At 35.4% G+C, this 27,770-nt stretch overlaps 1 protein-coding gene and 1 long non-coding RNA gene across 3 annotated transcripts; both read left to right on the forward strand.

The window, feature by feature from the left end:
• Positions 1-4,395: 4,395 nt before the first annotated feature.
• Positions 4,396-6,516, forward strand: LOC120275350. The gene is made up of 3 exons (XR_005541095.1): positions 4,396-4,534; positions 4,960-5,653; positions 6,502-6,516. It is a non-coding gene; the product is annotated as an uncharacterized LOC120275350 (long non-coding RNA).
• Positions 6,517-8,950: 2,434 nt separating this feature from the next.
• LOC120276530 (ADP-ribosylation factor GTPase-activating protein AGD3-like) lies at positions 8,951-19,586 on the forward strand. 2 transcript variants are annotated; one of them, XR_005541263.1, is made up of 20 exons: positions 8,951-9,417; positions 10,209-10,285; positions 10,720-10,820; positions 12,001-12,071; positions 12,651-12,713; positions 12,941-12,985; positions 13,486-13,551; positions 13,689-13,736; positions 13,833-13,928; positions 14,016-14,057; positions 15,215-15,430; positions 15,576-15,707; positions 15,794-16,012; positions 16,239-16,325; positions 16,436-16,774; positions 17,243-17,385; positions 17,486-17,582; positions 18,382-18,890; positions 18,984-19,182; positions 19,271-19,586. XR_005541263.1 is itself a non-coding variant. In XM_039283291.1 (19 exons), the coding sequence occupies exons 1-19, from the start codon at positions 9,373-9,375 to the stop codon at positions 19,099-19,101; spliced, it is 2,514 nt and encodes an 837-aa protein (XP_039139225.1). In that variant the 5' UTR covers positions 8,951-9,372; the 3' UTR covers positions 19,102-19,224. The 2 variants fall into 2 exon arrangements, 1 of the variants encoding a protein (XP_039139225.1); XM_039283291.1 differs by lacking the exon at positions 19,271-19,586 and having other exon boundaries at positions 18,984-19,224.
• The last annotated feature ends 8,184 nt before the right edge of the window (positions 19,587-27,770 follow it).

The raw sequence follows: 27,770 nt of genomic DNA on the forward strand, positions 1-27,770 counted from the left end.
CAAGTTTTCATGTCGGGTCCGGCTTCAATGGAATGTGGAGAGGCTCACCAAGCTCCCTTAATGCCCTGCAAGGCATAAAGGGGCATCATCATTCCAATTAAAAATTTAAATTGCAAAATTAAATTGCTAGGGAGTAGACATACACAAACATACTAGATAAAAGAAAGCAAAGTTCACACAAGGTTGGTAGGTGATAAACGTTTAAATGTATGTATTTTGTACGTACCGATGCGCATGTTTATTGTATTTTATTGAGAACTTGATGCCTTTTTACGGTTTAATCATTTTATTTCATGTTTCAGGCACAAAAGAAGGCTAGGTGAGCTCAACGACGGAATGAAAAGAAGAAATCGACATCAAAAAAATGTCATTTTTGGACCCCGACACTCGCATACATGCACTATAGCAGCCTGAACATGAAAATTTCAGAAAAAGTCTAAGTCTGGATTTCCTTACAGGCGATGATTATGACCATCCTTGTGGGCGTGATATGAGGGTGAGGGCCACCCGCAGGGAAGCCCGAGTTCATCCCTTTATAAGCATTGTTAGGGTTTCTTTTGAAAAGGGGAGGCCTTCTTCTTGGAGCTCACCACGACCACACCAAATCGGAGATAGAAGTAAGGTTTTGAGGGCATTTCCACTGAGGATTTGATAAGTGCTTGAGTAGACATATTTTTATATATGTTTTACATGCATTGAGCATCATTTTTACTGTAGTTTATGTCTCATATTGTGTATTTGGTGTTCTTTTATGCATATAGGTTGTGAATGCCTTGAAGAGTAAAAAGGAAGCGAAGATAGGCTATAAAGACACAATGTTGGGAGTTCTTGTTCAATTCAAGGACCAAGACACGAGGCGGTTCCTAAGCGATGGAGATGTGTGCCAACTTCCAGAAGATTCAAGTCGATTCACTGTGGAAGGGCACAAAGGCAGCCACATCTTCATATTCCTTCTCTTTGTGAAGATTGCAGACCTCTCAAAGATCGTCGATGAAAAAGTTTAATAGCCTACCACATGGACGTATGCCCGGGCCTGCGGCACTCGAAGAGTGTTTTGGACGTGGCGTTTGAGACCTTTGTGAAATCTTATTGCTGGCCCGAATTCAGCTGAGCAAAATTCATGCACGCACCGGCGTGGAAATTCTTGCGACCGCAGCGGTGCGTGGAAATCCAGCGGTGAGGGCATGTGGCGAGGCGCGATCTAAGAGCCTATAAATAGTGTTTTGCCTATTCTTTCTCATCTTTGTCTGCGGCTCTTGAGGGTGAGAGCAGCTAGGGTTTTGGAGAGGAGGTCTTTCTGCGGCTTTGGAGGCGCTTAGTCACCAACTTTTGATCGATTCCTCCTCCGTCAGCATTAAAGGAGCCACCGGTGAACCTAGCAGGGTGGGCCCTTCAAGGCGTGAAAGCTCTCCATCAAGGCCATCGGTTCATATATAAGGGTTTATTTCTATGGTTTTAATGTACTTTCATTCATTGATGGCGTTGTGTTTTTGTATGTCGCTCCATGGAGGCTAAAACCCTAAGGGTATTTGGAGCTTGTAGACCTAGGATTCTCATCTCGTGGATTTGCTTAGTGTTTCTATTTAATCGAGGGTTTGATTAAGTTTTAATCTTGTATTTCTCATTGCTTGCTTGTTTAATTAATCCTTGTGGTTGATTGGATTTGCATGATTTGTTACTTTTGATGTGAGAGATACTCCATTAGAGTTAGAACTTCAAGGTTAAAAGGGTTGAGAGGGTGAGTCATGAGATAGTGGAGTGTCCCCTCCCTTTGACAGTTAGTGTATTCTATCTCCGTTCCCCTAAGCTCTATCCAGACCCATATTTGGTGTGAGGCGTGAGTTGAGGTTTCTCCACCCGGGACCTTGTAGGGGTTAGGATCCTTGAGGGAGTTGGAGTTTCGGATCAATCTTTAGGAATTGGATACACCTCTTGGAATCCCTAGAGTGCTGCGGTCATGGTGTGGTGTGGTGTTGAGATTGAGCCATTTTCTCCACGGGACTCGTGAGGGACTAAATATCGGGTGATCAGGAGGCGGATCCGATTATGTTTAGTTTCCACGACTTAACACTCATCATAGAAACCCTTTGCTATTAGATTTGCTATACGGATCTCTGGTGCATTGCCGAATACACTTTCCCGATTGGGATCTCCATCCATTTAACCCTTGCATATTCATCTCCGGTATTCGCTGCGCGCATTAGATCCGCCACACTATCCATTATCATTAGGCTAGATGGCGAGAGAAGAAGTTAGTGCTAGTAGCCTATTCATTTCACTGGATTCGACTATCCGACTCACCGGGTATTTATTAGCCGACACCATGCACTTCGGGTACACCTCATGATCGGAAGTGTCAAGTGGGCGCGTTCGGGAGCAGGATATTAGGAGCAGCTAGGACTTTTGTTGCTCCTAGCCACTTATCTATTTTGTCTATTCCACACTTTCTTTTTCTTCCATCATTCTCATCGATTTTTATTTTGTTTTTATCTATTTCACTCTATCTTCTTCCTGTTCTATTTTGTTTTATGTCTTGTTACTTTTTCTTGCATGGAACTTGAATGATGATTAATCCGATTCTTGATTTATATTTGAGTTGATGCTCTAGATTGATCAATTTATCAATGTTCATCAACAGCACAATCCATTCACATCAACTATCATCCAAATCAAAGAGCTGTCCAAACCTATTATGGGATATTGATGGACAACAATGGGAAGCACCTCAACAAGAACTTTAATAGGGATGAGAAAGTTGAAGAAGATGTCCTTCGGTTGGAAAGAGTGTTACCAAGATTTGTTGAAGCAACCGATGCCGTTTCCAAAATACTGAGCCACATTAAGTTGTCACGATGTCTCCATCAAAAACGTGAGCATCAATTGGGAGAGATCTTGGACATGCTTGCTAAGGAAAAAGAAGAATTTGAACAAAAGCAAGACAGAGTATCTCGAGGACATGATGAGGCCATAGAACAACATGGAAGAAATTGGGCAAATTAGGTACATTGGAGCGAAAATGAAAAGCAAGAAATTGAATATCAATTTGAAATTTTTGGATTGTGTGGTGAAGATTGTGCTTGTGGCGAAAATTTTGAAGGGATTTTCTAGTGTCTGCTCCTCTCAGTTGAAAATACATTGGAAAGAGCAAACCTAAGGTTATGGAACAAGCATCTTTCTTTTGGATTGATCAACTCTTATAATGCAAAGAGGGTTTGGTGAGAAGATGCTGGGTGGGAGGTAAGCCTGCAATGACCCTGTACATGCTTGCTGACAATTCCCAACCCAAATTGTTTTTCCTTGGAGCCAAAAGTAAGATGGTGGATTCTCAATTAATATTCACCCGACAACTAGATTCTTTGGTTTAAAGGAAGTAGCTATGCAATGTCTGAGTCGGAGGAACACACTCTTTTCAAGCCTCCATAAGGTAAGGAAGAGGTCGATCAAGCTTAGTGACGTAAAACAAAAGCGCTTCTTGGGAGGCATCCCGAGTTTAAATTGTTTTTCTAGCTTAGATTTTTATTTTACTGATATTAATATGGAATCATTAGTGGTATTCGTTAGATGGTGTTGAGTTCTTCATGAAGATTTTTGGTGTTTTAGTTTAAATGTATGTGTGCGGCATGGTTTGGGATGATATTCATGCTTTTTAGTTGGGAGGTGGACTTAATTTCATGTAAATATCTCTATGGATGTGTTTGAGTGCATTACACCGCGAGCGTGGAATTTCCGCACTGCCCGTGTACAATACGCGCCCCCATGTGGGTTTCCACCCCCATGTCGGGATAAATTGATGAAGGACCACTATTCACAATTTCCATTCACATCCTTCATCTTCTCGCCATTTCCCAAACATCCTTGGTCATTAAAAAGTTTAGAAGGGTTTTGGGCAGTTTAATCATACTTTATGCTTCTCACACGGTGTGCTCTCATTTTTCTAACCTTCTCCAATGCCTCCATTTTCAAACTTTATGTGGATATCTTGGTTCTTATGCATTGTTCTTCATGGAAAATCACCTGTATGTGTGAATACTACTTTTTATTAGAGTTTTGGAGGGCCGTTGTGGGTCGGTATGGCATTTTGCCCATAACCTAAGCTCTCAGCGGTCATGTGGGATGTACTGCATTTGACTTGGCGTTGGCTGAAACGTGTGCCTGACGCCCGGCGGGCGCGTGGAGCTGACTGCCAGAAACCCAAGCGGGCGTGGAAAATCACGCATGGATCAGACGCGATGGATTTTCACACCAGCATTAAATTTCAAGCCAAAAATTGGCCACAGGCGTGATGGTTACTGCAGCTTTACTGTTTCTTTGCATTCTTTGCTTGTGCGGTTTTTGCGGTACTTGGAGACCGAAACTTTTGATCGTTTAGGGTAGCGCGCAATCCCCCGACCTCCTATCATTGAAGGGAAGACTTTCTCAAATGTAGCACGCCTTGGCTTTGCTGCTGCACATGATTCTCCTTCTCTGAAATATGAAGGGCTTTTGGATTCAACAGGCAGCATAGAAGATACAGGCGAGACCTCAAGGATTCAAGGTATGCTGGAACGTAATCAGTTGATTATTTTTTAGAAAACCTCCTTGGAGAATTAATGCTCCCATTAACAACGGCAAGTACTATTTCTGCTTTTTTTTTCTTGAACGGGGGTTTTGAAAGCTCTCATAGTAACCTTTTGACACAATTTCCATTCAAATGGAAATTATCTGCAGACCTGTTATTGAGTTTGCATTGTGCAGATGGAGTGTGTAAGCATCCCCATAGTCAGTTTATTGGTGCTAATATTGGTACCACTGTCAAATTAGACTTATTTAGACCCAGATCCTGTGTTTTTGCTGTCAAATCTCATTAATGTGGGCCAGTAATGCCTATTTCTTATATAATGTCATCTGAACAAATTCAGTATGCTCTTTGAATGGGGAGTACATAGGGAATATCTATTTACGTGTGTATATTCTCTGCAGATCAAAGGAACACGAACACACTCTGTCATTCGCTCATGTCATATCCGCTTCGAGAACCGTAGATAGTCCAGAACCACAGAAGACAGTTGGGTTTGGAAAGAAAGGAAAGAAACCAACAAAGGTCCTCTTGTCAACTGCCGGTGGTCGCCGCTATTGACTTTGAACTGGTGCTTTTATTATCTACAACCTTGCTTAAAAAAAAAGATGTATATATTAGTAGGCATAAACTAGTGTGCTTTTACGTCTATCTTCACAATAAGAAAGATGGTTCTTAGCATCGCAAACTGCTTTCAAGAAGAGGCTCCCCTCTCTTTCCGATGACTAATGAGTCACTTGCCAAGCCACACTTGATTCAGTAAATGGGGCTATGCCCTCATTTACTGTTCATTTTTCTTTTTCTGCTTTCCATTTCTTTCAGTACCGCTGTTGTAGATTACAAAAATTGAATGGTACAAAAAAGCATCTCATTACTTGAAAAATTCACACTTTGATATTTCACAGTTTCTTATGAGCTCCCAGGTGACTTTTTGAGTGGTGCTGTGTATTCTGCCTTGCTATGTCACTGAATTCAAATCATGTTGTGGATACTGGCCATGTTTATCTTCGTCGTATTGTGATTGGTCAAATGTGGTGTTTTGTTGCAGGTAAATGCTTTTGGATTTTCAGATACATTTAGGCATATGCTGAAAACCAGGTTTTTAGCTAAACTTTGCATCTTTATCTTTACAATCTTTACTGGATTTGGTTTGAGTTACTATATTTAGATATCCAGTAGTTCCAAATCCCTACAATCAAACTCATAGTTGCAGCAATTAGTGTTTACAGTGCATCAATTATCAGCACCTAATTTGGATCTCATTTAATCAGGAAAATGTCTGCATGCATATAGCATTGATATTACTACAATACTGATTATAAATTAGTTGGTTGTATTAATATTGTTCATTTCGGGGGAAGTGAACTGGGGAAGTGGAGGAAGTGTCACTTCCGGAAAGTGAGGGAAGTGATATTACTTTCCTGCACTTTCATTTACTTCCGGTGTTAGTGTTAGAAAATAAGAATAGAATTAGAGAATTTAGGTGTTGAATGAAGTTCTATGAGTTCAAAAAAAATTTAAAAAGTAAGAGAAAATGAGTTTTTATAAATTGGCTTACTTCCACTCATTTCACTAAAAAAGTTACTGAAATGGGTTTAGTTCAAAATTCACTCAGACGACCCCACTTTCAGGACAAATGAACATTGAAGTGGGGAATTTAGATCATTTTTCTTCATTTCTCCCCACTTCTCTTGAAATGAACGCCCTAGTTTATTTGGCATATGTTTGTTAGCAATGAACAGGACTGATTATATACTATTATCTCACAAATGAGGACATTATGAAGCATGATTAAAGGAGCATGTTCTTGTAACAAATGTTCTTTTCTCTTTTTATTTTTGTCCTCTTTTGGAAACATAAGCTATGTTATTTTACTTATCTATTCAATTATGATAACTAATGCAACCATCCTTTTGTTGTTTTATTCTCCAAAACACCCTGAAAAGATGGGAAATTGAAAGGGGCCCTTGTCCGCTTGCCATTGATGTAGCTTTCTTTGGACAAGGACTGCCCACCTTGTCCACTACCTGGACTTTGGAGAAGATGAGAGGGCTTGTCTTTAGTGTTGTGTGGGTCTATATTGTTAATAATAATAATAATAATAATAATAATAATAATAATAAGATTAAACAACAACCCATTTACATACAAGCTTCTCATTGACATTGATCTTTTCAATATAACAATGTTGTTCTGATTATCATTTGTTTCTTGAAATAATCGCTACATGTTATTGTGAGACAAATCATTAAATTTTTCTTTGTATTTTTTTGGTTGGATCTTGTTAAATTGGTTTCTCAGTTGGTTGCTTGAATTTGTTTTCTTTGGAGGAAAAGTATCATATGATTTTGATTGAATTAATATTAATTTAAATAAGTATTTTTTAAAAGAAAATTTATATTTTATAATCAATGATGGTAGTTTTTTAATGTTGATTATTATAGTTAATTAATTGAGATTGGTGGGATAATCTTTGGTCTTTTAGTTTTAATATTAAATATTGGTAAGAATGAGATAAAGGGCATGGTAAAAAATATTAAAAATATATGATAAAAAATACTAAATAATTTTCTTTTTAAAAATGAATTTAATGGGTTAATTTTTTTAAATAAATTCTCAGACTATAAATCAAACATAATATTAATAGCTAATAATTTTTGATTAATTGACATTGTGTCTTTTGTGTATGATGTTTATATTCTTGTTGAGAAGATAAATAGAGTTTTAGGTTTTTGAACTCACGTATGGTAATAAGGTATAATTGAGATTATTAACTTTTTCGTTTGTTTGTGTATGTGTTTAATTTGTAAATTTGATGAAAAAAATAATGAGAAATTAGAAAAAAACTACTAATAATAATAATAATAACAACTAATTTTTTTCAATTTATGTGCAGAAAAAACACATGTTTTCCTAAGTGATGTAGATATTTGGCAATGGAGCAAAATAGGAATTTTTATATGAAAAGAAAAGAACAAATAGAATCAGTGAGATGAGATCTAACATGAACAGCAGGACATACACACAAATTGTGTGCAGTGCTCTTCACATGGAGCCCAGAGACTTTTGTGTAGAGTGAATGAATCAACGGTTGTGATTCAAAACGGATCAAGCATGGACGGTGATGATGGGCCCCCTTCTCTTCTGAGGAGAATGATTTCAGTGTCAGTGCATGGGCCCCATGCATCCGTACCTTGTGAAACAAATAAAAGCTCAGAGAAAAAAGAGGAAGGATTCCAGTGACTAGAATACACGCACCACCCGGTGAGCTTGTAATTTGCTTATTATTTATTATTTGATTATTATAAATTTTATATTTCGGACATATAATACTAAATCTTTCCTGTAAGGTGTTTGTTTCATAGAAGAATCAAGATTAAGTTTATAACCTATGTAAGGTGAATGTATAAATATCTGTTGAGCTTTACTTTATGTGTATGTATATCTCTGACATGTGTTTGTTGTATTTCGTAAAAAAAAATATTTATATCTTTAGTTTTTGAGAATTGACATTAAATATTACTGGTGCAGTAGAATAATTAATATTTTATTTTATTTTTCTACTCAAAATTTAAGGGATCAAATGTTGTTGGTAGTTGTTTATAATTTTTTTTCTCTAAAAAAATTGCATTGTAGATTGTTTTTTATAAGTTGGTTGGTGAAATATATCAAGGAGAATGTTTTGAAAAACATAAAAAAAAAAATCAAAGATTAATTTTTTTGAATTTTTCAGTAACATAAACATAAACAAAAAAAACAAGAAATTGCACATGGTTGATTTTTTTGAATATTATTTTAAAATAATTTTTGTTATTTTACATATTATTGTTGCATATAAAAAGTTATAAAATAATATTTTTAAAAACAAAATCTCATAGCATTCAAAATGTTAAATAAATTTCAACAATGATTATTATATGTTTTTTTATATTTTTAATAAAATATAAATACATTATATTTTAAAAAAATATATAGATATAAAATTACTATTTTAATACATGTGTGCTATATTCAAACTGAGATATAATCCTACCCTCTAAATAAAAACACAGACTCTCTGTAAGCATTCAATCATAGGATTTTTTAAATTCTAAAACTCATCTCTACTATTTAAAAATAAATAACATATTTTTTTAAAATAAATAGTAAAATTAAATTTTTTTAACGATGTTACAATGGTGAAAAAACTAATATAAATCACAGACGGTGACCACACTATTCATTACCGCAAATAATTAGAACTCTAGCGACAAATTCGCCAACCGTTTTAAAACTAAATTCCCAAATTAAATTCCAACCATGAAAAATAATTAATAATAAACAATAAATAAATAAATAAAACATTTATTTTTCCTTTTAATTTTTTTATTTTTTCCCTCCTTTTTCTCTCTCTTCCTTTTTTGCCCCTCTTTCTCTCTCTCTCTCTCTCTCTCCGCCATCCTCTCTGCGATCGGTCCCTGCCATGTCTGGCTTCTCACCTTGTGGAATAACCCTAAAAGCCTTTCCCAATTCGATCCACTTCGCTTCTTGATCCTGTGAACGCTTGTCCTCAGCTTAGTTTTCTGGAATTTTTGAACTTTTTTCACTTTTTTTTTAGAGATCCGGAGTTACAGGAGATGGACTTGAATGGTTTGGGTGCTGGGGATTTTTTGAGCCGGTGGAGCTTGGAGGAGGAGAATGGAGCTTGATCTCGTTGGGTTTGATGCTGTTTGGGTGGATTGAGAGTGGTTTTGTTTGGTCGGTGGTGAGTTGGGAGGTCCGGAAGCGGATTTGATGAGGATTGGGAACGTGGAAGAGCTCAAGATCGCTGGTTCAAGATGCCTTTCGCTAAGCTCGATGACTCTCCTATGTTCCGTAAGCAGGTGATGGACGACATCAGAACTAAAAGTTTATGTTTTTTTTCAATATTTTTGTTGGTTTTAGCTGCTCTTCTTGCTCAAAGTTTAGTGTTTTTTGTTTTTTTTATCGTTGGATTTAGAGCTCTAGAACTTCAAAAATATTTTTTTCCTCATTATTGGGAGCATTGTTTCATGATCTATTATGGTTTGGTTATTGAATGTTTTGAGCGTGCTGTGGTCAAGATTTGTTTTTTTCAAGTGTCTCAAATTTGAGTTTTGTCTTGTGGTTTTGGAGGTGGAATTGATTGCTCCTTGAATTTGTGCAACTTCTGAATATTAGAATCGAAGTGATTGTAGAATCTTTTCACTACCTCATCATGAATTTCCGTATTTAGAAAAATAAAGAAGAAATCTAGATTGATTTTGATCGGCAAAAGCTGATTCAGCCTAGTAAAAACCCCAACTCTGCTTCTGCCATTCACCATAATACACAAGTTTAAGTTTCTATCGCCTGCTTGCTTATTTTTTAGTGTTGGTTTACCTGAACTTATTTTCTGAAAATGAAGAAAACCAAACATCTAATAATCATAGCCTAGTAGTGCTGGTGACGTTAAAACTATCTAATATCCTTGGGTGTTTGAGCATTGTATGGGCCAGACTATGCTGGGAATTTAATTTACTAGTTTGATCATCTCATTTGAAAATGAAAATAAAGGTCATAGCTCATTCACACGTTAAGATGTTTACAGCAGGGCCCATCTTTCCTCTCTTTTCTATATTGAATGGGAACTGACTTGCTTTCTAATGGCAAACAGATACAGTCATTTGAAGATAGTGCAGAATTATTGAGAGAGAGGTGTCTAAAGTTTTATAAAGGCTGCCGCAAGTACACGTATGCGCTGTTTTTCCTTGTCTTTATCTTAGTTGTTCTATATGTATTTTATTTCTTTACGCAATAGGATTTTTCTGTATTTTGTAGAAGTTTGGGGTCCCATATAGTTTGAGTGGTTAACATTACACATTCTATTTCATTGTCAAGCACCCAATAAATGATAAACTCGCTATGAAGCTAAAGATCTAGGTTGCAGCTTATATTTAGACTTTCATTATCTGCCCAACAAAATAAGACTTGAAATATTGTTGGAAAAATGATATCCTTGTACACACACATACATGAGAGAATATGCTGACCCACCTATGTAGCATGTATATATAGTCTATACATCTTTGGATTGTAGTATTAATCTATTTTTAATACAATGATGATTGGGAGTACCACTTTGCTTTTGATCTGTTCAGCAATAAGGATTCTGTTTTCACTTGCAGAGAACAACTTGGGGAGGGATATGATGGGGATATTGCTTTTGCTAGCTCCCTTGAAACGTTCGGTGGTGGGCACAATGACCCCATCAGTGTTGCTTTTGGAGGTTAGTCTTTTATTTAAGAAAACTTTGCTCTAGCTGATCATGTTTTCTGAAAAATGACATCTGAATTGTGTTTAAATTGCTTCCATCTGAACAAAGACAAAGTTGAAGTTTCTTTGCTGACAACTATTTGACTTTTAAATTAATGATAAATCAAATGTTTCTATTGATGAATTATGTGCTAAGCTTTAGTCTCTTTCATTTTCATCTTCCTAAAATCAGCAAATAGAGTAACCAAGAGCAAGTCCTGCAGGGCTGTATCTCCTTTCAGAGGAAAGAGGACAGCAGAAAAATGAAAAGGAGGAATAATTATTCTAAGAGGAGACTAAAAGGATCATGCTAGTATTTTTATTTGTTAGCCTTAGTTCCTGCTTTAGTCTTGTTCCTGGTGCATCAAAACCCTGAAAATTAAGTTATTTGCATATGGTTGTCCATACATGCCTATGTTTCCTTTAATTCCACTTAGGTGTGATTACTTTGATTTGTGTCAATATTATTTATTGGGGAGATTTTGCTAAACTACCTTGTGGTTTGCCACTTTATCAATACGGAACTTGTGATTTGAGTTATAACACTTTTGTACCCTATAGTTCAAACCGTTTGCAAGAAAGTGCCAAAACGCTAAACTTCGTTAATTCTTGCTGATATGGTTTAAAATGGCCTTGAATTTACCTTTTTTGCCCTTATTTACATTATTAAAACATGTATTAATAAGAACCATTCGGGTCTATTTGCATAGTATTTAAAACCCATTCAAGTTATAATTGGAGGTAAATTTGAATAATTTTTGATTAGTACGTGTTTTAATAATGTAAATAATGACAAAAATGTAAATTCAGGTTTAGATTAACGGACTTAAATGTTTTGACACTTTTTTGCAAATGGTGTAGACTACAGCATACTAAAGTGTTACAACTTAAATCACAAGTTCCGAATTGATAAAGAGGCAAACCACATGGTAGTTTAGCGAAATTTCCCCCTATTTATTTATAGGTTTCAATAAGTTTGTTGGTTAATTATGAAAATGGAAGTAGAGTTGGAATTTGATGATGCTTGATGGCTTGTGCGTGATTTGCTTTGTTTTAAAATTTATACAGCTTGCAAGGTTTACTGCATTGTACTTTATTTGAATTAATATTGGTTATCTTGTTACTGGTACCTTGCATAATTATGTTCTGTGTAGGGCCCGTCATGACCAAATTTACAATTGCTTTAAGAGAAATCGGAACATATAAAGAAGTTTTACGCTCCCAGGTATTGTAATTCTCATGTCATGTGTGTCTGTATGATATTGTTAATAAATGTGCTGGATACTTGTTAACCTTAACTCTTGCATATGCTATTGTGGAAACAGTGAAAAGAACAATTTTTTATATATGTTCCATTCAATATTTTATGAAGTTTCATATCTTTCTTGTTCGTCATCATGTTCTGCAATCATCAACTATATGATATCATAAATTTTCTTGTTTCATATTTCTTGCTTCCTTCCAGGTGCTCCACTTGGAAATTATCCTTATCAATTTGTTTTTAAATGCTCATTATGTATTTTTAGAAGAGTTGGTGATTGAAAGAAAAGCATGATTTAGTAGTTGTATATAGACTATAGAGAGATATGTTATGGCTAGTAAGTTTATAATTCAGTTATGAGTTGAAGCTAATTTTGTTCTTGTGCTTCAATTAGTCATTTCTTTTGAGTTATCAAATGGAGCACAAATTGTCTCAGTAGCCTTTTAAATTGAGTTGGGTCCTGTTTGGCTTGAATAATATTACAGACCAGTTCTCTTATCTCCTTCTCCAAATGATGATGAAATTTAACTTGTCTTTGAGCAGGTTGAGCATATATTGAATGACAGACTACTGCAATTTGTTGACATAGATCTGCAAGATGTCAAGGTAAGAACTTTTAGTGTTGTTTTAGTAAGTTTCTTAATGGGTTTGGGAACTAGGCTTGGTGCTGGAACTTGCCATGCATAATATGGAAATTCATATAAATTATCCTTATTTCTAGTGGAGCTTGTATTTATTTATCTTACATGTTAAAGCTCTTGGAATAAACTCTTTTTGTCTTATTTTTATTTTATTAAATTCAAAGGATTGTAATGTATCTTATCTCATTGCAGGAAGCACGTAAACGTTTTGACAAGGCCTGCCTTCAGTATGATCAGGTCTGTTTTCTGATGATTTATAGCATATTTTTGGCAAAGAATGATAACTGTGGTGTAATTTCTTTCTTTGATAATCTTGCAAGAAATGCGACATTAGGAATGCTAAATTGATATGTAACTCTATAGATTTGTCTTTGCAAAGATGGATGCGTTGTAAATATTAATGATCACACTCTCTATCCTTCATTTGTTTTCTCTATCTTTATCTGATCCTTTAAGCTACTTGCTTTTCTTTATCTTGTTCTCAATCCAATATGCACACCTTGTTCAGCTGGTAGTGTAGTTGTCTCAGGATATTGTTGATATCAATGTTACAAATCTATTCCCTCCGAATTCTTGCTCTACCTTCTTCATTCCATCAAATTTATTCGTACTGTTATGGGAGAAGTCTTGGGAAATGGATTATTTCTGTTCTATCTGAATGCTTATACTGCAGAATCATAAAATCCAAGTCACGAATCTGGCAATTGACCATTTACACTGCCTATCTTGTGTAACAGGCTCGTGAGAAGTACTTATCACTAAAGAAAAATGCAAAAGCAGATGTTGCCACTGTCCTGGAGGATGTAATAATATTACCCTTTTCGTTTTAGACTGTTGGTTCATTTTGAATGGGAGAGAGTGATGTAGTTGGTGTATACTTTGTTAAGGAGTAGCAATATCTTGCTTCAATTAAACAAATTCTATTTTTGAAATCATCCAGGAGCTCCATGTTGCAAGGTCTTCCTTTGAGCAGGCCCGGTTCAGTCTTGTAAGTATTCTGCATTTGCTGCAACAGCTGCAGACAGATCCATTATCTCTCTTTACTGATTTGAAAATCCAAGGTAACAGTTATATGTATATCCAGATTTCTGCAATTTCTAATATAGAAGCAAAGAAGAGATTTGAATTTCTGGAGGCCGTTAGTGGGACAATGGACGCTCATCTTCGCTATTTCAAACAAGTATTTCCGTTTTTCACGCCTGTCCTGTTGCTGACCATTTACATTGTTTCTTATAATAAGCTTGATAAAATTTTCATCTTTCTGCAGGGGTATGAACTATTACATCAGATGGAGCCATATATACACCAGGTTTTAATACTTTGCATTTCTATCGTGATATCGATTTCCACTAATCTTACATGCTAGTTTGTCCGGCATCCTTATGATTATGCGTTTGTGTAGCCCTTGGTCATGAAAAAGCCTGATAGTGTCTTTCTGCTTGTATCATATTTTTTTTTTTGTATCATTTTTATTCATCTGTGTTCAACATTTATTATATATGTTGTATAGAAAATATGACATGATTGACCGGTTTGTATATGGGGGGAATTTTGAGGATGAGGATGCATTACAAACATTTGAACTCTCTTAAATGTAAGAGCAACACTAATATCGTTAGTGTCCTCTAATGAGACAATAAAAGACTGACCTGTTTTCTCAGGATTACACAAACAAATTGCATGATGCATGTTTCATGCTAAAGCATGATAATGCCTTAGCAGTCACTTAAAATCCTTTCTACCAATATTGATTTTCTACCTTTATGGTGGAATTTCTCTTTGTTTAGTTATTGAAGAAAATTCAAAAATTAGAAGTTAAGCTGAAGAGGTTCCACAGAATCTTAGGAGCCTCCATTTTGAGGTGGTTGCTCATAGAAGGCTTGTGCAGGAGACCTGGTAAGTGGGAGAGTTTTGGAGATATTTGTGTAAAGTGGCACCGAGTACTACAGATTCATCAACAATCAGATTATCTGTAGCATTTTATCCATATGTCATTTTTGTTTTTTGATCACTGTCCACTAGTATAAATTTGTTCCCTTGATATTGTCCACTGGATCCATTGGTCATAACTGAGAATTTGCTCATTACTTGTATAACTGGCATTGACTACAGAGCATCTTGGTGCTGATTTTCACTGTAAAAGATGATGATTAATCTCTGAAAGATCCAAATCAACTTCATTTAGAAGCCTAAATTGCAATCTACATGACAGACACATTTTCCTGATTTTTCTGAAATCTATGTGGTTATCTCCATTTTATATTCTTTCTTCTGCAGCATGTGAGATTTTCACACATTATTTGATGGCAGCATGTTTAGTTCCATTGAACTTCTTTTCACTATGCTTTGATTGGTTTAGTTTGTTCTAGCAGATATCTTCTCACTCACTGCATTGGATATTCACATGAAATTAGCTACTTATTGCCTGAAATGGGATTGGTGACGTTCAGCTAATTTATTTTGAAGGTCCTAACTTATGCACAGCAATCAAGGGAAAGGTCTAACTGTGAGCAAATAGCCCTTACAGAAAGAATGCAAGAGTTCAAAAGACAGATAGATCGAGAAAGTCGATTATCTTCATATGGCACAATTTCTTCTCCTAATGGCGATGGTATTCAAGCTATTGGAAGAAGTTCACATAAAATGATTGAGGCAGTGATGCAATCTGCTGCAAAAGGGAAGGTACTTTTGGCAAACCTTTACAGTTCACACTAATGGTTATATCTGATGTGTATGTTCTGAGATTCAAGTAGTTCTCTCGTTGCACTGCCTAATTGAATCTCATAAATTATTATCTACCTTGTTGATTCATTTTATATTGTTATAGGTCCAAACTATCCGGCAAGGTTATCTTTCAAAGAGGTCATCAAATTTGAGAGGTGATTGGAAAAGAAGATTTTTTGTCCTTGACAGTCGAGGAATGCTCTATTACTATCGCAAGCAGTTTAGCAGGCCATCTGTATGTCTTCTAGTCATTTGTATCTGAGCTTGCCTGTTTCTTGGTTTTGCTCAGCCTTTAATGTTGAACATGTCTGTTTTATTTAGGCAAGTCATAATGCCAGGGGTCACGGTTCATCTGAACATGGATCTGGATTGCTAAGTCGGTGGTTCTCTTCTCACTATCATGGTGGAGTTCATGATGAGAAGTCTGTTGCACGTCATACTGTTAACCTCCTGACTTCAACAATTAAAGTTGATGCAGAGCAATCAGATCTGAGGTTCTGCTTCAGGATCATCTCACCATCTAAGAACTATACTTTGCAGGTAGGAGATTAGATCAGTATGAAATGAACTCCATTTAATAGTGTGTCAGTGTTGACATCTAGCTGTCTCTGGCATTACCTGATTATCACTATCAGTGCTTTTTACGTTTAAAGCATTTTGTTTAATTGATTAAATGAAGGAACAGTATTTTTGCAACAAGAATTTTTGCATTCATCTATGGTGCAAATTTTAGACTTTTGTGAATTCCCTTATGTTTCTATTTCAGGCAGAAAGTGCTGCTGATCAGATGGATTGGGTTGAAAAAATAACTGGAGTCATTGCTTCCCTTTTGAGCTCTCAGTCACCTGAGCAGGTTTGGTTAGAATCTGGAGCATCCCTGTCTATGTTTCTGGCAACATTGTTGAGCTCTCAATCATGGCTTCATAGTTTTTATTTTTATTTTTATTTTTATTTTTTTTCCAGCGCCTTCTTGCCAGCCCTTCAAGCAGTGGCCATCATCGTGCTGCAAGTGAGAGTAGTTCTTTTGGTAGCTCTTCTGATCTTGATCATTTGGTTGAAGAACCATCAGTGGAAAGAAACTTTGCTGCCGGGCAGTCAGATAGATCCGTTAGAAGCTCACAACAGCATAGGTTCCACTCAAAACATGATAAACCGATTGATGTGCTGAGGAAAGTATCTGGAAATGACATTTGTGCTGATTGTGGTGCTTCTGAGCCTGATTGGGCATCCTTGAACCTTGGAGTTCTTGTGTGCATTGAGTGTTCTGGAGTACATCGCAATCTTGGCGTGCATATTTCCAAGGTAAATCTTAATCATAATATTTAAAAAATACCAATATTTCTTCTTTGCTACTATCTAAATGGACTGCCTAATGCTCTCACCCTGCATCATGAAGGTCCCGTAATGCCTGCCTTTAAATTTAGAGCTGAAGTTCTTTGTCACTTTGATTAGAGTTCTTTCTTGTTCCTGAAGACTGATCGACCAGCAATTTCTTTTCTTTATCCGCATATCTACTAGAAATCTGGATCTTTTTTGACTGGTGAACCTTTCTATGTGAAAAACTCGTCAAAACAAAATGTGTATATGTGTATTTTGAGGATTTTTTACGTTTTGAACATTGATCACCACAAATATAATATGGAAGTGGTAAATTAGATTCTACTAATTGACTTTGAAGTTGCTTTTGATGATATATCAAAGGATAATGCTTTTTTGCCCCATTTGTTATTCATTTATTTCCAGGTAAATCTCTCATTTTTTGCTTCATAGGTAAGGTCCCTTACACTGGATGTTAAAGTATGGGAGCCGTCTGTGATTAGTCTATTTGAATCATTGGGTAATGCTTTTGCCAACTCCATTTGGGAAGAATTACTGCACATGAAAAGCAATGGAAATAGTGGTGAAACTCCAAGGTAATATTACCTTGTACAATGTAATAATTATATAGCATTTAAATGCAAAAAAAGTTGAGTTTAAATTAATATTTTTTTGCTCTTGAATCCTGAGTTGCAGTTTCTGTAAGTTTGAGAGCAGACAACAGCAGATGTTTGTCAATAAACCAAAGCATTCTGATCCTATTTCAATAAAAGAGAAGTTCATCCAAGCAAAGGTATCAAAAAGATAAAATTGTGTCGTAAGCTGCATAGCGAAGCTTTCCTGTATATGTGATTTGAACTAAATTATCATTTATTATTTGATGCTTATGTTTTGTGAATACTCCACCACAATGAGGAAAAAAATAAATATCTCCATGAGTAGAAGAATGCTGACACCAATCTACACTTCATATATCACTGACATTTCTGCTAGAGGGTTTTCTTTGGATACCTCATAATTTTGCATTTCACTGAAGTCATCCCAATGGACCATATGTAATGATTTAATTGTGGATATCTGATAAAAGCAACATTATTTTGTATGAATTTTGTATAATCAAATCACACACTTGCATGGTTATCATGTGCATTTGAAAAGTGCCAAGCACCCCTTTGTTGGCGTCACTATGATTGTTATTGTTGTGTTGGCTGTCAGGCAGCTTCCTACCTTGCTTGATGTCCATATTCATCGTGGTTCAGTCCAGCTGCCCTAACGACCAATTTGAATCATTTGGCTCATTGTTTGCAAGATGCATGTGAAAGCCAGATTCGGTTCTTCTTCTGCCAGTTGATTGTAGGGATGCATTAATGTGCGGACGAACACATGTCCACATTCATATCTGCTCATATTTTCTGTTTGTTTGCATCAGTCCTTGCACAAATGGCACAAGACACTTGCAATTTATGCTGATCTAGTGGCTGTCTGTAATTAATTACTGTTAATGACCATTTTCTTCAAATGATGAATCTGAATATATTTTACTTGTGCTTTATGATTGAAATCTTCTTCCTCATTTTCCGGTGCTCTTTCAGTATGCAGAAAAGGCTTTTACTCTGAAACCAAAGCCAGATCAGGATCACCTCTTTGTTGCCAGACAGACATGGCAAAGCGTCCATGCAAATGATAAGAAAGCAGTATATCATCACATAGTGTCTTCAAATGCTAATGTCAATGCCGTGTACGGGCATGCATCAGCATGCCCCTCAGCTTTAACTCTCGCAAAAGCATTGCTTCTTCAAGAACATTCAGGATCATTGTTGGATCAAAGTTCTAGTTGCACTGTCAGCGAATCCCTTCACAAGAGTTCTCCCACAAGCCCGCCTCATTCAGTGAAAGCAACCGAAGACAGGATTGAGTCGGGTGAAATTATTGATGGCTTCTCCCTTCTTCACCTTGCATGCCACACTGCGGATGTAGCCATGGTGGAACTTCTATTACAGTACGGCGCCATTGTAAATGCTCCCGATTTGCAAGGCCGGACACCTCTACACCATTGCATTATCAAAGGAAAACTAGCATTTGCCAAAGTGCTACTTTCCAGGTGATTTTCTTTGTAGTTGCTTAGCTTAGTAGGAAAAGCTGGTAATTACCATGAAACTGAAATGAAATTTTGACGTTCGGTTTGTGCACGCAGAGGAGCTGATCCACATGATTGTGATATGTACGGCAAAACCCCTTTACAGTATGCCGTGGAGGCTGGAACCATCAATGACGAAGAGATTCTTGTTCTGTTAGAGGATACACACAGATAGCAGATACCCGGCTTATATGATTTTTGTAATTCCAGCAAGGCATCAAAGGGCTGAAACTCCATAAACTTCATAATTACAAAGGTGGAAGCATTTCCAACTGGAGCGTCTTTTGAGAATCTTTCCTCTTTTGACGTTTGAGTAGCTGATGGCATTTTGCCTTGTCACGTAGTTTTGTTTTCGCAGCCAGCGTCGACATTTATTCCAGCATTGAGGCAAGCGTTTGACTCCGAGATGTCTATAATCTTTGCTATCTATTTATTTGATTCGGTTTTATCTGGTTTCCAGTCAGCTTGCTGTGTGTGAGGTTTGTAAATTATCGATATCGAGTTCAATGTGTCAGTGTTATTTTGCATATGCTTGCTCAGTTACTGGAAATCTGTATATATATATATATATATATGCTTGATTCAATAGTGAGATACCAATTGGAGGATATATGTATGAACATTTCATCATTTGGATAATCTCATGGATTTGTTGTTGTTGTTTGAAAACCTTGAAGCATTGCAATGAATGATTCTACATTACAAGATGGTATTTATTCAAATTATAAGCCGAAAGGTGACAGGTATTTTGACAAATGCAATAAGCGGTTAAGGATTTGCATACGGGTTTTGCGTACAGGTTGGGAATTAAATGTTTAGTCTCTGCGATTGTGAGTCTGAATTCACAACCAGAGATTTTCTATCACTATTATGTCTAACGTGGTTTAAACTTAGAATATTTTTAATGTCTGACATCAATACTGTTGACAGTGGGGCAAATACCATGAAGCTTTTTGCAGTAAAGTTCCTATTCAATTCTTTTATTTTCTTATTCGGAGCATCAAATTCCAATTGTGTAATGGCAGTGAGTCTGCAGTGGATGAAAAGCTAGAGATATTTGCTTTTGACAAATAGTTGTATGGTTGAGAGCATTGCAAGTGTTTGTTCTAATATCCCATTTTAACATTAAAAAAATAAGACAACTATGAATTTTGAATTTATGAAAAATTAAGGATTCTCTTCATTTATGAAGATTTTGAGTTAAAAGCAAAGAAAATCAATCCATTATGCCCTAATGGTGGACATGGGCGGGTTTCAACCTGGCCATGCCAAGAACTATGCCGGTTGTAGAACTAGCAAGCTAGTTTAATAACCCGTAATCGGACCCGCTACTGCAAAGTCTAATTAGGGGTCAGGAAAAATTCCACCAGTCAACTTAACTGGTTGAACTCATGGATTAATCCGCCTAATCAACCCTTTAATCCACCCGATAGGTTAATATGTGAACCAACTCGATATGATTCACCAATTTAGAATGTTTTAGTTAATCCATGAACATGTCTGACCCACCGGTTCAACCCGAACCAGGTAACCCGACTAAGGCATGGACCGGGTCCGATTGACCGAAAACCTAAATCAGACCCGATTAGTTGGGCCCATCAGACCCAGTTAACCAGCCCAGTGCCCAACACTAGGCCCCGTTTACAAAAAAGTTTGTAATTAAATGGGTTGTATTAATATTATTGTTAGTTAATTGTTAAAAAAAAATTAATCAAAGCATGTCTTTTCTTTCTAAAAAGGGACGCCAAAGGATTAAGAATTTCATGGCATAAAGTAAAGGGAGGGAAAAAAAGGGAAAGAGGGCGAATATTCTAAAAAAAATTTAGGCCAAATGACCCAAAAGTTATTCCCATTCTCCTTATCACTCTCACATTATCCCATGTATTGCTTTTCATATATATTCCATATCATTCTCACATTTATTTATCCGTTAGGTTTTGATGCCTATCAACTTTGTCTGATTTTTTTTTTTCACTTATTAAACCTCTTTGCCTTTTGAAATCACCTATATATTTATACTTATTAATTTTTATTAAAAACAGATAAATCACACAGCAATTATAGGCTTATAATATTAGATAAAAGTGAAAAAAATAAAAAAATAATAAATAGATAATAGATAAAATAAGCAAAAATTAAAAACTAACAAAATAAAATATGAAGGTCACCCAAGCCACTAAAAATGGAACGAAGGTGGATACAAAAGAAAAACATTAGTCTAAAAAAAATATTAGTGGCGCCTAAGATAAAGCTTATAACATTAGATAAAAGTGAAGAAATAATAAAAAGATAACATATAAAGTAAGTAAAAACTAAAAACCAACAAAATGAAATACCAAATGTCACACAATCCATTAAAAATGAAAAGCAGACGGATATAAAAGAAAAATACTAGTCTACAAAAAAAGTACTAGTGGTGCCTAAACGATCGTGGATAATGGATTGTTCATAAAATTATTTATTTTTAAGGGATTTTGTTATTTTTTTTAACTATAATGTGATAAGCCGCGAGTGTACACAGATTTGAAATTAATACCTCATTATACTTGTGTCCTTACCTCGTATGTAAAAATACAAACAATATATATAGGAGACTCAGTGTCAATAGTAACTTATGTACTCAATTCATTACAAATTTTTATGGTTTGTTTTTTTTATGAAAGTTTACCATGACTAAAAGGCTAAAATTCATGTCATATGATTTTTTGGGGTCTTTTCTACTATTTTTATTTTTATTTTTTTTTCAATTTTAATATTTTAAATGCATAAATTAGAGAATAAGTTATTCTGTCATTTAATATATTGTTATATATAGTTTCATTAATTTCTAATTTTTTAAGGCTTTCGACAAAAAAACAATTTGAACTATTGAGTAGCTATGGTTTTTGTTTTAATATCATTTCACATTAAAAATTTGTATGCTATTGTTGTATCTTATTTTGAACCTCGGGCCTCTTTAGTTTTTTGTGCATGTGTTAAGGGTAAAATGGTCATTTAGCACTAGTGGCATCCTTTGCATGATTGCATAGTAACTTTTGTGTGAGAATTAGCCAAAAACCAGGGAGCACTTCAGTCTTTTGGACCATTTTTCATCTTATACTCTATAGGAGAGTATTTTGGTCATTTCTCTTGTTTTTTTTTTTAAAAAAAAAGAGAGGATAAAGTCTAAGCTACCTGGTTCCTTCTCCTTCTCTATTTCTTTCTTTCCTTCATTCGGTCGAGCACCCAAAACTTAGAAAAAAAAAATTTATCTGGCGAATTTTTCCGGCGAATCAAAGCTAGGAATGGCAACGGGTTGGGTCGGGTGTGAGTTTTTCCATACCCGCACCCGAGCCCGCTACCCCGCACCCATACCCGAGCCCAAACCCAAACTCGGCAGGTTTTCAAAACCCCAACCCACACCCGCACTCGACATGTAATCGGGTACCCAAGGGTATACCCGCTCCGTCTTGGCTCTATTTAAAAACATTTAAAATAAAATTAAAATACCAAATAAAAATTAAAAATGTCAATAAAAATCATAGTTTTTTTGCTTGAATGAACACCATAGAGTAGGAATTGAAAATATATATTCAAAGTGACAAAAAATGGACAAATTCAACACCATAGAGACTAATAGAGTAGGAGCGTAATAAACTCTAATAAAAAAAAATTAAATATATATAATTGGGTATATTTGTTAATTGAATTTCGGGTCGGGTTCGGGTTCGGGTTCGGGTTTGGGTTCGAGTTCAAGTCGGGTATCATGATTCCCATACCCGCACCCGCACCCACACCCACTTTACATTAGTCGGGTATTACCCGAACCCGAACCCGACCCGAAACCCGGTTTTCCCCATCAAACTCGGTTGTCATCTCTAATCAAAGCATCCATTCTCCTCCTCACATCCTCTTGAGTACGGTAGGAGCGTCAATCCAAGGTTTTCTTCCATATTTTCTCTCGTTTTTCTTTGTTTTGGAAATCTTTGAAAACCTAGAAGTATACCCAGGTTTGGATTGATTTTAGGCTTAAATCGAAGCCAATGTCATTGTTATTCATTTGTGTGTATGTTTGTAAAAAAATTTAGTGATTTGGTAATGTAAATCGGGAGGAAACCATTATATAAGTGCATGTGTTTGTTGTAGCAATTTTCTTGGTTACTGTAGCAATCCCGAATTTGCTGTAGTGCCGAAAATTTTCAACCTTGTCTTGTATTTCTTTGGTCCAAATTGAAGCCCTTTTTACTTGAAATTCATTGGAACTAGGTTTACTTCAGTTTGAGGTCGTTTGGATCCAAAATGACATTGTTTTACCTTAAACCCTAGAGTTACATATTTGACATGTAATATTACATTCGCATGCATTTTAGCTTTCCATTCTTGTGTTTATTGGTTTTTGGATTCCCTGCTTGCATCTAGGTGGTGAACTATCCTCCATGGGGAAGAAAATCACCGACCCGTGAGCACGTCTCAAGGCGAGATGACTAGTTCTATGAGTGGTTAAAACCATACTTACATAGATTTAATAAAAATATAACAGTATCCCTTTATGTGTTTTTATAACATATTTCTGATGACAAATCGTATGTGTTTTTACATATGTATATCGAGAATGAAATATAATTTGTCATCAGAAATATGTTATAAAAACACATAAAGAATACTGTTATACTCTTATTAAATCTATGCAAGTATGAATTTAACCACCACAAAACTAGTTGTTTCGCCTCGAGACGGGTCGGTGATTTTCTTCACCATGGAGGATACTTCACCACCTAGATACAAGTAGGGAATCCAAAAACCAATAAACACAAGAATGAAAAACTAAAATACATGCGAATGCAATGTTATATTTCAAATATGAAACTATAGGGTTTTAGGGTAAAACGACTTCATTTTAGACCCAAACGACCTTAAACTAAAGTAAACATAGTTCCAATGACTTTCAAGTAAAAATGGCTTCAATTTGGACCAAAGAAATACAAGAAAATGTTGAAAATTTTCAACACTACAGTAAACTCGGGATTGCTATAGTAACCAAGAAATTGCTACAATAAAACCGACCCTTATACAATGTTTTTTTCCCGATTTACATCATCAAATCAAGAAATTTCTTTACAAACATTCATACAAATGAATAACAATGACATTGGCTTCGATTTGAGCCTAAAATCAATCCAAACAAAGGTATACTTCTAGCTTTTCAAAGATTTTCAAAACAAAAAAAAAAAAAGAGAGAGAGAAAATACGAAAGAAAACCTTGGATTGAAGCTCCTACCGTACTCAAGAGGATGTGAGGAGGCGAATGGATGCTTTGATTCGCCGGAAAAACTCGCCGAAGAATTTTTTTTCCAAGATTTGGGTGCTCGTCTGAATGAAGGAAAGAAAGAAAGAAAAAAAGAAAGAGAGTAGGAGAAGGAACCAAGTGGCTTAGACTTTATCCTCTCCTTTAGAAGAAAAAAAAAGAGAAATGACCAAAATACCCTTCTATAGAGTATAAGATGAAAAAGGGTTCAAAAAACTGAATTGCCCCCCGGTTTTTAGCTAATTCTCACACAAAGCCTACTATGCAATCATGCAAAGATGCTGTTAGTTCCTCCGGTGTGGTTTGTGGGTATTAAGTAGCACTTAAGCACTCATAGAAGTCTCACACAAACCAATAAAGAAAAAGCACACAAACAAACACAAGGAGACACACAACGTTGGTAACCCAGTTCGGCGTCCACTCGCCTACGTCTGGGGGGCCAAGCCCGGAGATAAACAATCCACTAAAAGAGGTAAAAATAGATGAGTACAAACACTTGTCACTCACATTCTCAACAATTAAGATCACTACCCTCTCTAGATTGTTTGGTGCTCACACACTCTCCTCAAAGAATCACTCAAGAGTCACACCTACAATCTACGAGCAAGGTAGCTTATATAGACGCCCTCAACGTCCCCAAATATAGCACATACCTTTTTTTACAATCTCATGCTACTAATTTAAAAACACGCTTAGAAATTAGCGTCACGAACTCCCTGTTAGTAACATGAATTGCAACATAGTCTCGATCAGCGACTTTGACCGAGTTCCGTTACGCTTGCGGACGACCTCAAGACCCATCAACCTCCCGGCCATGCTTAGTCCGAGTCGATGCGACTCAAATCTCCCGATCCCGATCGCCAGGCAACTAGCCTATCTCCTCAGTTCCTCATCACGCAGTCCTCTCGGAAGGGGCGCACGTCCTTGTGCGTCTTCCATGAAACTTTCCAAACTTAGTCTTCAATCTTCCAAGTTTGGTCTTCAAAGATCCTCCAAACTTGATCTTCAAAGATTCTCCAAACTTGATCTTCAATTCACCCAAGTTTGGTCCTCAAATCTTGCCGTTTATAGACTTCAATGATTCTCATCAAGGATTCTTCAAATCATATCTCCTTCATTCACACCATGAATAGATCTTTCTTTAATTAAGCTCCACCATATTTAGTCTTCAATCAAATCACCTAAATATGGTCTTGATATGATCTTGTCTTCAAGTTGTAATGCATTGCCAAAAATAACTCCACCAAGATCTTTAAGATAGCTTCACCATGATCTTCAAGATATTTGGCTCCATGTTAGAGACTTACTAAAAATAGCTCCATCAAGATCTTCAAGATGTTTGCCTTGCACTCCAAGTCTCCTTGCCATGTCACCATGCTTGCCACATCATCAATTATGCTTTGTCACCTTGGTTGCCACGTCACTTGGTCTAGGTGTCAAATCATGCCAATAAATAGTGCGGTTGCACTAACAGATGCCACTAGTGCTAAATGACCATTTTACCCTTAATGCATACACAAGAATCTAAAGAGGCCCGAGGTCCAAAATCAGGACATGATACAACACTAAAGAAAAACGAGAGAAAATACAGATGAAAACCTTAGATTGGCCCTCCTATATAGAATAAGATGAAAAAAGATCCAAAAAACTGAATTGGCCCCATGTTTTTGGCTAATTCTCATACAAAAGTTATTATGCAATCATGCAAAAATGCCACTAGTGCTAAATAACCATTTTATCGTTAATGAGTGCTCAAAAATCTAAAAAGACTCGAAATCCAAAATTAAGACAAGGTATAACATGCATTCAATTGTTGAATGCTATGTTTGTTTAGGGAATGCATAAGAAAAATTTAATTTTACATTAATCATAAGAAATATATTCTTTAAAATATAGGCTAAATTAACAATGTTATTAGGGTCAAATACAATACAACGGATATTTAAATTAAAATTTATTTCATCAATTAAACATGGAAACATGTATTTTCATATATCAATTAAATATTAAAGAAGGGGCCTTAAGAACTTACTAAAAAATGAAGCTAAACAATAATTTTGAACTTTTAAAGGAAATAAATAAAAAATAAACAAGTTGCACTTGAAGAAACTAATTTTATCTTTATTTTGGATCCAAAGAATCAGATGTAAATTTGATTTACATTTCAATTTTAGTAGGAGAGTGAGTGATAATTATTTCTAAATAAGATGAAAGTTCATATTTATAAAAAAAATATCAAAAATATTATTTTACCCATCTGTGTAAAATTAAGTTTTAATATTTTAATTTGTACTAAAATAATATTTTTGAAAAAGTCATATATATATATATATAAATTATAATACATTATTCCAACTGATTTAAATAGAAAATATACTATATTTTATAATGATATAAATTATAAAAAAAAATTAATTTTTTTTTAAAAGCAATTCACCAAAATATATTATTTTCAGTGGTTATTTAGAGTACTAACAAAAAATAAAAAAATAAAAAATTCAAGAGGTGTAAAGTTAAAAATGAAATTATATAAATGAAAAAAATGAACGGCTGAGATGGTGCTCGTAGTTTGAAAGTGGGCCCATGCACGCGGTCCGATGCGTCGCTTTCTGGCCTCGTGATGTCGACAGAGCCGCCCCTCGATGGGACCCACCGCACGGACTCGAAAAATTAGGCGGGAAATTACACGCGTGCGTGCGAGGAGTCTTATCCGCCCCCGAGAAAGTCACCCACAAAAAGTCACCCAAAATCCTGATTCGAGTGCTCCACAAAGTGATCCAATACTTGTGAGGATTTTTATGGTTCAAGTTATATATATATATATATATTATCTATTTAAATAAAACTATTATAAATTTATAACCTGGTTAATTTCATCTCTACAAATGTTTGCGTTTTATAACACTATTGGCACAAAAAAAAATTTAACATAAAAATCATTTAACTTTTTTTTCCGGTTGCACATGAGGTCATAATAATTTATTTTAAAATAGTTTCCGGCGTGATGTCAGTGCCATGACCATGAATAGACCATTACTAATAGATATCAAAGTCAAATTTTAGTGGATGCAGCGGTAGTAGTGCGTCTTTTAATATAGTTGTAAGTTTACTGCTCAAATCATGTTATCGAGTGAAAACATGTAGATTATTTTTTTAAAAAAAATCAATTTATATGTATATTTGTAAACATTTAATATGATAGAGTGTTTTTTTATGAAAATAATCTAATACAAAAGTAAGAATATTTTTGGTTGGAAAAATATCATTTTATGGTAATCACAACTTAATGTTGTGAAATTGAGGAAAAATTTTTTTGGGTGGTATATATCTAAAAGTCGAAGCTATTTATTTCGCTATAATAAATTTGATTATCTTTAATATAGACGAAGGAAACTATTAAAATTAATACCAAAGCTCAATTTTATCTTTGAGATTGAAATAAGTTTTAATTCAGGAGAAAAGATTATAAATATTCTCAAAATTTTAAAGATATAAAATGTCATAAAATTTATATTTATATGGGTCACATAAGTTAATATTTTGGGTTATTGGGAGCATGT

The sequence above is a fragment of the Dioscorea cayenensis genome, chromosome 14, assembly GCF_009730915.1.
Source record: "Dioscorea cayenensis subsp. rotundata cultivar TDr96_F1 chromosome 14, TDr96_F1_v2_PseudoChromosome.rev07_lg8_w22 25.fasta, whole genome shotgun sequence".
In the NCBI taxonomy this organism is placed as follows: Eukaryota; Viridiplantae; Streptophyta; class Magnoliopsida; order Dioscoreales; family Dioscoreaceae; genus Dioscorea; species Dioscorea cayenensis.

Bases quoted from the DNA above. Each gene is read 5' to 3' on its own strand.
- LOC120276530 (XM_039283291.1), top strand. From the start codon at position 9,373: ATGCCTTTCGCTAAGCTCGATGACTCTCCTATGTTCCGTAAGCAG. The intron at 12,714-12,940 runs GTAAGAACTTTT...ATCTCATTGCAG, and splicing joins TAGATCTGCAAGATGTCAAG to GAAGCACGTAAACGTTTTGA. The intron at 17,583-18,381 runs GTATCAAAAAGA...GTGCTCTTTCAG, and splicing joins AGAAGTTCATCCAAGCAAAG to TATGCAGAAAAGGCTTTTAC.